Source organism: Lutjanus erythropterus, chromosome 21 (assembly GCF_056507025.1).
Source record: "Lutjanus erythropterus isolate fLutEry1 chromosome 21, fLutEry1.hap2, whole genome shotgun sequence".
Lineage (NCBI taxonomy): Eukaryota > Metazoa > Chordata > Actinopteri > Lutjaniformes > Lutjanidae > Lutjanus > Lutjanus erythropterus.
The window spans coordinates 25,214,002-25,225,526 of NC_139337.1; the positions used below are offsets into that span (position 1 = coordinate 25,214,002).

The following is an 11,525-nucleotide window of genomic DNA, read 5'->3' on the forward strand; positions in this document are numbered from 1 at the left end:
CAACTGCTAACACAAGCTATGCTAATTTTATAAGCTAATGTGTTTTCAGCTTGTTGTGCTCCCCCCAGCTGGCCCCCCAAATGTATTAATTCAGTTTTTTTCATAAAGTTTCTATAGATTTGTGTTTGTGGAATCAAAGAAAAAAAAGAGTCCAAAGTGCTACTCATGGTTAAGTTGGAAGTTTTGATGTTAACTTTATGTAAAATCATTTTGGTCAAGGAGAAATGATTATGGTTTAGGTTGTGGATTGGTTTTACTCAGGATTTTGCAAGTTTATTGTAAAAATAAATAAGTGGATTAAAAAACAGTTGGGTTGAGAACATGTGGTCTGAAACATTTTATGAATATACAAATGTTTTTTTCATGACAAACTATGTTTTCCTAGCCTGGACAAGCTCAAATTTAAGTTTTTTACAACACAGTGGGATTCATCACATGGCATGGCAGCACTTTTAAACTACTACTTTAAAGGTTTTGTTCTGTTCTTTTCAAAATAAAAGAAACTTCTGCTCTGACAGATTGTTATAAATGTATCGGACGGATCTGTGCTCACGGGAGGCTTCAAAAAGGCATCAGTCAGCCGTAAAATATTTTTGAACCATTACAGCGAGCATTACAGTTTACATTCGTAACACATAAACTCCTGACAAAGAGGAGCGGCTCCCTGCAGTCAGTCTGCCAAGGCCGAAAGAGGCGAGAGGGAGCCAGAGAGCTGCACGGAGAGGAGCAACAACAGCAGAAGGTGAAGCTCTCTTTTCCCATTTTCACTCCCCACACCTTCTCCAGCAAAAAATCCCTCTCGCCCTCCTCTTTCTCAAGCGCACGTACCTCCCCTCCCTGGCAACGCTTTGAGCCTGATACGACCACAGTTTAGATAAGCATTCTTCCACAATGAGAAGCCAGAAGTGTGTTTTTTTTTCTCCCTCTCTTCTCAAACAAAGCCCAAGAAATGCCTTTGGTTTCTGGGTTCTGATGGGAGCTGTGAGTTTGTTTTCAATTTAGGGTTATCCCAGGAACACGCAGGTTTCTCTCCAAAAATAGGCAGCGCAGAGAGTGGATGGGGAGGAAAGAGAGGGGCGGGAAGAGAAGAAGAAGAGGAGAAGGGAGGGGAGTTTGGTTAATGAGCACCAGATGCCTTACCTTCGGTGGTAGCCACATTCTTTGGAGCTTTAGTTGGTGTGTGATCTGTGCTCGAACTTATGTCAGAAGAGATGCTTGAGCTCCCTTTACCTGCAGGGCGAACGAGAAGAAAAACAAAACACGGTATAGAGATGACAAATGGCACTCATGATTTACTGGTTTTACCCTTTTCATTTGAGGGAAAACTCTTTTTTATCCTTAAATCCTGAAGAATGTCTGTCAGAGATAAGATGGAACTGCACTTTGATGATGTATTAAATATAATACTCTCAGAAATTATGGTTCTTAAATGGTCCTTCAAAAGCCTCTGGTGCTACAGTCTTGAAAACAAGGGTTCTAAAGGGGTTTCTGTTGAAGGACTGAGGTTCTACCCTAAACCATTTGCTTCTGAAGAACCCTTTTTTAAAAGAAGGATTTGTCAAAGGGTTTTTGAAAGACTTAAGGATTCCATTATTCCCTTCTCATCTAAAGAACCAGCTTCTTCTACGATTGTTGAAATCCTTGAAGAACTCTTTCATCAAGGGTTCTTTGTCCCACAATATAAAACGCTTCTCGGTAGAACCCCCTGGGTGGGTTCTAGATAAAATCCACTAAGTGGTTTCTAGATAAAAAAAACCTTTAGTTCTTGGTAGAAACCCCTGAATGAGTTCTAGATAACTTTTTTTTTTAATTATGTTGCTTTTTAAAGGTCTTAAAGTCTTTTAACTTGGACATTTCATTTAAATGTTCAAAGAACCATTTATTTTGAAATAATTCTCAAGAACCATTAATAAGAGGATTTTCATTGAAGCAGTTAAGTACCACAAAGACCTTTCATAAAAATGGTTCCTTAAAGAACCTATTTTTGCAAAAGCTTTTTGAAGGGTCCTTTATGGCGCTTCAAATCACATTTTTTTGATTATTTTTTCTTTAAAGATCCTCTTGATATAAGGTCTTTGTGTCACTAAAAACTTCTACAGCATCCCTCCAAAGAACCATTTTAGGTTCCAGTTCCAGCACCTTTATTTTTGTGTGTGAGGAGGGATGAAGTGTAAGGAAATATAAAGCCCATCACTCTTTGCTTTCATGGCTTTTATACTCCTCTAGTTTGGAGGAATGGTTAGCCTTGGCACGTGCACAAAGTCTCTGCTGGTTTGTTTGAGTAAGTGTCCATTTTTTGATATCTGGAAGAGGAATAAAGTCTCTTGAAATCCCAGGACGAGAGAGGAAACACTCCTGACCACTGAGCAATCACTCTCTTTAACAAATGAGTACAATTACATGTATCATCAACGGCAAACGTCTTGAACGGTGCAGTCTGTACGACCACCACATCAAAGTGCTTTTTATTACGTTTACATGAATTTACAGCTAAGGCTTTATGAGCTGTCCTCGTCTGCACACTCCTAGAAATAAAAGTGCTTACTAGAACCATGAAGGGTTCTTCAGCTTGTCCCCACTGGAGAACTCTATTTTTGCTCATGGTAGAGTGTTTTATAAAGGCCATGACCCATATGTGAATGATGTCACTCAGAACCCCCTTTGAGAGGTTCGACAGAGAACCCTTGTATGGTGTGATGGTTCCACCCAGAACCCTCTCTGGGGGTTTTATCCAGAATTGTTCCACCCTCTAAGGGTGCTCTCAAGAAGCCACCCAGGGGGTTCAACCAAGAACCTTTTTATACTCCAAGGGTTTTTATCTAGAACCCATCCAGCGGATTCTATGAGAACCTTTTTATATTCTAAAGGGATTTATCTAGAACACACTCAGGTGACTCTACCAGATACCTTTTTATATTCCAAGGGTTTTATCTAGAACCCATCCAGGGGAGTTCTATCAAGAACCTTTCTATATCCAAAGGGTTTTATCAAGATCACACTGGAGAGGTTCTACCGGGAACCTTTTATACCCTTTTATATTCCAAGAGTTTTTATCAAGAACACACTTGAGGGATTCTATAGAGAAGCTTTTAATATTTCCAGGCATTTATGTAGAACCCACCCAGGGGGGTTCTACTGAGAATGCTTTTATATTCCAAAGGTTTTATCTAGAATACATTAAGTGAGTTCTACAGAGAACCTTTTTATATTCCAAGAGTTTTATCTAGAACACACCAAGGGGCTTCTATATATTATGGCGCAAAGAACCCCTGACAAAAGGGGTCTTTGTACCTTAATATAAATTGCTTCCAAAAAGGTTCTTAATGCAACCCTTAGTCTTACAAAATACCCTTAACAAAAGAGTTCTTCAAGGATTTTACCAATCCCTGAGGAATTCTGTCTTCCAAAAGGGGTTCTTGGGTGAAAAGTGTTCTTCATGGAACCCTGCTTGAATATTCCTTTCTTCAGAAAATGGTTCTTCAGAAGCAATTGGTCAGGAAGAACCCTTTTGGAACCAGAGTGTATGTGTAAAGGCACACAGGAGAGCTACATTTCAAAAAGATATTCTTTGAGTGTGCTCTCTGCTGCCAGAGCACGACAGGCTCGACTGCCATGGTGACTGCAGGCTGCCTGTGGAGTAGTTGTTTATGGCATTTCATTCCTCTGTCAGATCATAAATGCAGCTTTGTGGCTTTCCTGAGACTAAGTATGCGCCTTTCACCCAGCACGACAGGCCGAAGAGGTATTCCCAAACAGTCACAGCCACATGCACATCAAGCGCAGCCACCTAAACAGACTAGACAGTTCCCGAAATAAGTCGTAAATATGAAAGCTTCTGCAGGGAGGAAAAATGCAACCTGTGACTCCGAACTCGGCCGCGCAGAAGACGCACAATCAGGCAGATGCATAGGAGATTTTTCTAAACCAATGGTACGTTCTTAGAAACGGGTTCCAAAAGGGTTCTTTCTGAAGGTCCGAGGTTCTAACTGGAGCTATTTGCTTCTGAAGAACCCTTTTTTGAAGAACGGATTTGTCAGTGGTTCTTTGTAAGACTAAGGGTTACATTAAGAACCCCTTTCAGTCAGTTTTTGTTCTTTGAGGAATGTGGAAATGTCTTTTGTCACAGGTTTTTTTGTACCATAATGTAAAAGGGTTCACAGTAGAACCACCTGGGTGGACTATAACAGGGGTTCTTCTAAGTAGAACCCCATGGGTGGGTTCTGGATAAAATCCTTAATAAAAAAAATAGAGGCATTTTTGTTTTTCAAGGATTGTTTAAATGCTTGAAGAACTTTTTCATCCAATGTTCTTTGTACCATAATATTAAAGGGTTCTCAGTAGAAACCCCTGAGTGGATTCTAGAGAAAATCTTTGGAAAATAAAAGTTATCTGTAGAACCTCATGGGCAGGTACTTGTTACAGGGTGGAAAGGTTTCTCGATGGATGCCCCAAAGGGGGTTCTGGGTGGAACCATTATAGCATAAAGTGTTTTCTGTAGAACGTCTCATAGGGCGTTCTAGGTGAAAACTTTAATAGGTAGTTCTAGGTAAAACTCTTTCTAGGTAGAGCTCTATGAAAGGGTTCAGAGTGTAACCTTTTTAAAATGCCATACCAGGAACCAAAAGGGTGTCTCTATGGGGACAAGCTGAGGAACCCTTCATGGTTCCAGTTAGCATCTTTATTTCTAAGAGTGTGTGAGTATGAATGACATTTTGTGGTGACATCACTGAGCCGGCACATCTGCTGTGGCTCCTTCAGAAATGACTCAGAAACTCATGAGGAGTCTGCAGATGTCAACCTAAGACCACTTTTTTAATATCTAAGCAGAGCAGAAAGCATCAGGCTCTTGGTAAACAAGAGCAAATATATTTTTTGGATATTTAGCTGGTTGCTGCATTCTTTTGCTCAGCATGAGGAAGTCTGCAGGGCTGTTGGTTTGACGCATGTGGATCTGAGCGCAGCCGATTGTTTTCTGTCTTTCATGGAAAAACAACTTTCTGAAAAGCTCCTGCTTCCTGTCTTATGCTTATATAATGTGCTGGTGGAGAGTTGCTGCATAGCTGTGACCAGTGTGTAATTAATCGGTGGAGTCACACTTGAAAACAGATGTGGACAGAACGAATACAGAATTCTGCACTTGTGACTACAATACTTCAAGACGATGATAGCATAATAACTAAGCAATGTGTTCTTTTGTGAAATGACAACGATTCTGCAAACTCGTGTTTTGTTTGCTCTGCCTCCCTACTGTTCAGACTGTACTCTACCGACTTATACCCAACCTGAATCTATTTCGGTCAATCAGAACCGCTTATCTAAAATGGGGCGGGTCTAATGTGATGGCTACAAAGAGAGGCATTTTTGTAAACATAAACAACCAAGATGGCCGCCGCTTATGTTGGAGCCGTTTCTGTTGATTCTGCCATTGTGTCTGCATTAAACAAACTGGCCAGTAAATTTTCTCTAAAAGAAGAACAAGCAACTGCACTTAAAGCTTTTGTTGATAAGAAAGATGTGTTTGTTAAGTTTAATTTACCAACTATGCTATGTCAAACATTTCATTGCTCTGATTGGTTGTAGGTCTAACCCTGGAAATCAAAAATGAACTGAGTGGTTCTAGACTAGAATTTTTTATAGAAAAAAACACAACATTCTCTACTTCCAGCATCTCAGTGTCATTATTTGCTGTTTTCTTAAGTGTTTTATGCTTTTAAAATGACTATTTTGGGGTTTTTTGGACTGTTGGTTAGACTAAACAAAAGTTACTAGAAGGCCACTGGGGCTCTGATGCATATTAGTCGCTATTATCTGACATTTTATAGACGAAACGATTAATCGGTTGTTTGCCTGAATGATCATTAGCTAACATAATCACTAGTTGTAGCATTTAATACCCTGTTAATTTGTTTGGCTGCACTGTAAACAGCAGCAAACACTTCCTCGCAACTTTTCTTGCTGTAAGCTTTTTCCAAAATGTTTTCTTGACTCCCTACACTTAAACCAGAGACTTCAGCTGCATCAGTGGTAAATCATAAAAGGGATGTTTTCAGCGTCAGTCCTGTGAGCTTACAAAAAGCATGGTTTTAACTGGGAAAGTAAGACATCAAAGCACAAGTCTATGTTTGCACTGGTAGTTATACTAAGTTTAGAGTGTTTCTGTTTCATGTTGTCCACCAAAGAGGTGTAATCATTCCAGATGCTAACATTAGATATTCTTCTATCTTGAAATGAGAATTAAGACTTAAGACTACAATCTGCATTGCCTATATAATATTTTCCCTTTCATGATCACTGTAAAAAAAAAGTTAAGCATGTTGTAAATTCAACACAAGGAGGAGGAGGACTCAAATCTGTGATAGAATCTCTTCATGTACCTTAACATGCTGGATTCCTAGGTGGAGCTCGTCCATTTGTTATTTTTAACATCATGAGCTCCAATCTTTTCTCTGCAGTTATTGACTTAGGAAGAGAGCGCACTGGAATGTTATTTATACAAACATTTCTGCTCTGGAGACAGAAGTGATGTGTTTGGTGGAGTTGGACCACGGTTTTTTCTCTGAATAAGTGATGTTGGAGATTAGATGAAAAAGACGGAGGAGGTATGAAGGCTAATATTCTTGAATATAGTCGAACCATGCCCGAAGCAACAAACTTATGTTTGACTGCTCAGGCTCATTAATGCCAGACTTCAAATCAAATTTGTGGAATTCAAGACTTCAGATATGGATTCTGGTTATTATAATATCATAACAATGTTGTTTCCTCCTGGATTTTAGCTGCATTCCAGTTGGGTGAAACAATTTTCTGAATATATGTGAAAGCTGCGTGAGATGGACAGTGAATGTCTCTGCCTGCTTGGCATCACCTCTACATTTCTAATTACTTTTTTGCCTTTCAGACCAATTCTGTCCCGCTATTCTTTTGACACTCTGATGGAGGCTTGATGCAAAATGATGCAGTGAAAATAAAGGCGTTTTAATTGAGTTAAAGGAGACCGGCTTGGAGTTTTTTGTGATTTTGTCTCATTATTGATATTTTGATTTAATGAGCCAAAAAATGCAGCACTTGACATTTTCCAACATCGCCTATCTTTGGTTATGTTCTCTAATAAATAAAAGTGGAAATCTGTGCCAGAGAGACAAGATTTGTATTTTCATTATGATAAGGATCTCTGCTGTGCAAGTCAAGTTCATCATTTGATAACTTGCCCTCCAAGAAACTGTTTGACTCCGCCCAAAGAAAACATTCACCAATCAGCTGCAGAAGAGTCAAAAATACTTATTGAACCAAAAGATTACAATCAATTTTGCAGAAATTAATCATTTAAGGTGTGTCCACTATGAGAAACAATTTAAGGAGGAGCTGTTTCCTTGTCAGCATGGTATTTCTCTAGCTATTTAGTGTCTTTTCAAGGTGTGTACTACATATTTTTGATAATATGGCATTGTCCAGTATGCACAAAATGGCTGCCAAATCAAACGACAAAAAGGTTGAGAGTGGACGAAAACAACTCTGACATAGTCTCTTATCAAGATAAGAATGACTAAGTGCCCACATGCCCAAACACTCATGTCCTTTGACCCACCTCCATTAAACCTGGAGGACTAAACTCTGTACAAAAACCTGCCATGAATTAAGCTACTTGGAGTTGTCTGATGAACTCACTGCCCTGCCAAGTCAGCTGCTTTTGACTGATTATGTGAGGTGAGATTTGACTCAAACATACTAAAACATCACATCTGCTACGAACTGAAAGACAAGAGGCTGATGCTTTTGAAATAATACCAATGTAAGATATAAGACATGCTGCCTCATACAGTTGTATTACAGCACTGTGTAAAATGCTTCAACTGAAGATAAACAGACAATAAAAGTTAATTTTCTGGAGAGAATATGGTTGGACTTTTTGTTTAACTCCAAACGTTACTGTAAGGTTAGATGCATGCAACTATAAATGCTGCATGTCTTTATGAAGTATAAAAAGTGGGCAAATTAAAGTCAGACATTGTTTTCAACACCATATCATTCACATATCCTCAGAATATGAAGATTTTTGAAGTGAGTGTGGCATAAATTCACTCTACACAAAGAGAGCCAACACTAACACAAAATTTAAATGTTATACTGTACAGTTAGAAACATCATTTTAAAAGTATTTTAAAAATGGCCACCAGATATCACTGTGTGTTTTATATGAAGAATATACACATTGCACATCTTTAAAATGTATTTAAAGTAAAACATTGCTATCAACACCATATAATTCACATTTTCTCAGAATTTAAATATTCCTACACAAGAGAAACAATACCTAGAGTGGATTGCTTTTTTTAAACTTTGTTAAATGTTATACAGCACAGTTAGAAACTTAATTAGAAGTGTTTAACCACCAGATGTCACTGTCTGTTTTATATTAAGGATATAAACGTTGCATATCTTTAAAAAGTATAAAAAGTAGGGCAGTAAAAGTCAAACATTGCTATCTGCTCCAGAACAGACACACATCCTTAAAATTTGAAGATTTTTGAATGGAGTTTGGTGTAAATTCACCCACATAAAGGAGGACAGGACTTACTGTAAGAAAAGTGATTGAAAGTTTTAAATGTTATGCTGTGGGCGCATGAGTAAGAAACTTCATTTTTTAAAAAGATTTGAAATTACAACCACCAGATGTCACTCTCAGTTTTATACAAAGAATATAAACGTTGCTCATCTTTAAAAGGTATAAAAACTAGATGAAGTGAAACGTTTCGCTCTGCTCCATATCGTTCACTCGTCTTCAAAATGTGCAGATTTTTGAATGGAGTTTGGTGTAAGTTCAACTCTACACAAAGAGAGACAGAAAGGTGGCTGGACTGTTAACTTCAAATGTTAATACTGTCGGCCAAGAGTAAGAAAACTTCATTTTTAACGGTGTAAAATACGACCACCAGATGTCACTCTGTTTTATATGAAGAATACAAACGTTGCACATCTTTAAAAAGTTTTAAAAAGTAGGGAGTTTAAAGTCAAACGTTGCAATCTGCCTCATATAATCACATATCCTCAAAATGTGAAGATTTTTGAATTGTGGTCGGCGCAACTTCAACTCTACACAAAGAGAGACCACACTTTTATGAGGAAATTAAAGATATAGAGGGAATAGAGCTAGTCTTAAGCTAGCTGACTAATGTTCAAACTCAAAGGAAGCTCCAAGAAAGTGCTGCATTGTTTTCTGGACACCAGTGAGAAACAATTAACGGCAACATAGCAGCCTTTGTGGAGTCTACTTAGATAAAAAATAGACTTCCCTCTATGTGGAATTCAAATAAAACGTGTCTTCAAAGTTGTAATTAGAGCACTTACCCTCGCTTCCATACTGTTTTCCATTGTTCGCACCCATTTTAAAGAATACATAATCTACGCGCAAAACTTTTAAAGTTTATCAAAAGCGGTTAAATTCCAGAGAAAAGGGCAGTGTTTCCATAAAGATATGCAAGACAGTCCGAGTTTTGAGCAGGGCCGCTAGCTCTGACTCCAAATAGTTAATCCAGATGTTGAACAGAGGACGCCTCAGCATTACGCAAAAACCTAGAATCCGGACTTGAGCTTCCAGCGGTGCAGACTTTCTATATCTGAACATCCACAGACGCACGGCGATGTTGTACAGACACAGAAGAAGAAGAAGAAGAGGGGGTGAAAAAAAAAAGAATCCAGATTCGAGGAGTTTGGGGAAAACTTTAGTGAAGTAAGTGCTCTAAATGGTAAGCAGCTGTTTATCAGGCTGAGTGCGGGCAATCACAGCGGCCAGACGAGTCAGTGAGGAGGACGCGCAGCTCCAGTCCACTGGATCTGGATTTAAAGAGACCGCAGACCAGAGCACAGAGGAGATGTGGATATTTAAAAAAAGATAAGCCAAAGAGACAGGCCGGGACTGTGACTCACATACTCTGCAATCGCAACATATTGCTATACTTTGTTGCTTTTAAAATGCAAAGTCTTTGAAAAATAGACATTGGTGCAAAAATAACACTTTTTAGAACATTAGTTACCACTTAATTTTCAGTTATTATTATTATTATTAGTAGTAGTAGTAGCAGCAGCAGTATGTAAAGTAGCTGAAATCATAGCTCCACCTTTACCAGCTGCAACATTAGTGATGCTTACACATGAATGCATCACTAATTATAATCCAGCAGTAGTGGAGGAAGTATTCAGATCCTTTACTGAAGTAAAAGTACAAATACTACATCTAAAATCCTGCATTGAAAACAATGTTAAAGTTATATGTTAATATAATCAAGAAAATGTAAGTAAATGTAGTCAATGCCATTATAAAATAATACTGTTATATATTAAATTAGATTATTACTCATGCAAAAGCAGGATTTTACTGTTGTAGCTGGTTGGTTGCAATTTTTTTAAAACTATTTTGTATCAGAATGAATGATTATTTTCATTATGGAATAATCTGGTGGATATTTTTAGGGTTTTCCAGTTGATCATCAGGGTTATAACAGATCTGAAAACAGTGATAAATGTCTTCACATTTACCCAAAGTGACACCGTCACAATGCTCGTTTTGTCCCACAAATAGTACAAACAAAATAAACTGGAATGACTGAAACTATTAAAAGCAAAAGCACCAAATCGTCACATTTCTGGAGCTTTTCATGTGAAAAATAACTGAAACAGTTATGACAATAGTTGCCAATTAATTTTCTGTTTTTAGTACATTAATACTGAGCAATCATCACATTCATACAGGGTTAGTAGTAGCTTATACAGCTGTAAATTACAATATATATATTTTTGAGCACTGGTATTGGTATTCAGCCGATACACAAAGGTCAGGTATTGGAATCTGTATTTGGAAGTAAAAATTAATATCAGAACATCTCTTCTTTAAGAATGATGACTGTTTGATGCTAATACTTTTGTACTAGAACATTTACTAGTTACTCTGCAGTATTGCTACTTTTACTTGAGTAAAAGATCTGAATACTTCTTCCACCACTTTCACTGAATGGAAGCAGCCTCATTCTCATTAAGTTATCTTCTGACCGTCATGTATCTCATTAATATTTAAATAGAACATCATCACAGGTGACTTTTAGAGATTCACACCGAACCAAACACTGAGGACAGATAATCTCTGAGGATATAAACCTGCTGAAAGAAGAGAATGGTTCAACCACACATGTCGGAACGTTTCTATGAATAGCAGTCATACAGGTCATTGGATATCTACTAGCACAAAACCAGTTGTCTGCTGCTGACAGTTGACTTAATATTCTCGATACATGTGGAAATTCCTTTCTAAATGCACACAGACCGTAGATCTATGGACGTATTTTGGTCTCTGTTCTCTAATGATATACAAGTTAATATTGTACCGCTGGTTTTAACTCAAATCTTCTGTTCTCAAAAGGTCACTTTTCTTTACGACTTCAGCTAATTTTGCATGATGGAGTTTTATGTAGGCGGATTCTGCTTCTCTGGTATGAGACGGCAAAATGCATTTGATGCTGTATTGGAAGTTTCCA

General features: G+C 38.0%; 1 protein-coding gene across 1 annotated transcript in view; it reads right to left on the minus strand.

Moving 5' to 3' along the window:
• The window catches only part of LOC146307733 (F-box/LRR-repeat protein 7-like), a 38,136-nt gene extending 28,319 nt beyond the window's left edge, over positions 1-9,817 (minus strand). Inside the window, exons 1-2 of the mRNA XM_084746963.1 lie at positions 9,346-9,817; positions 1,141-1,230 (exon numbers count right to left, since the gene is read on the minus strand). Of these exons, the coding sequence (XP_084603089.1) occupies positions 1,141-1,230; positions 9,346-9,382 (127 nt within the window). The 5' untranslated portion in view covers positions 9,383-9,817. The remainder of the gene's footprint in view (positions 1-1,140; positions 1,231-9,345) is intronic.
• Between the last annotated feature and the right edge of the window lie 1,708 nt (positions 9,818-11,525).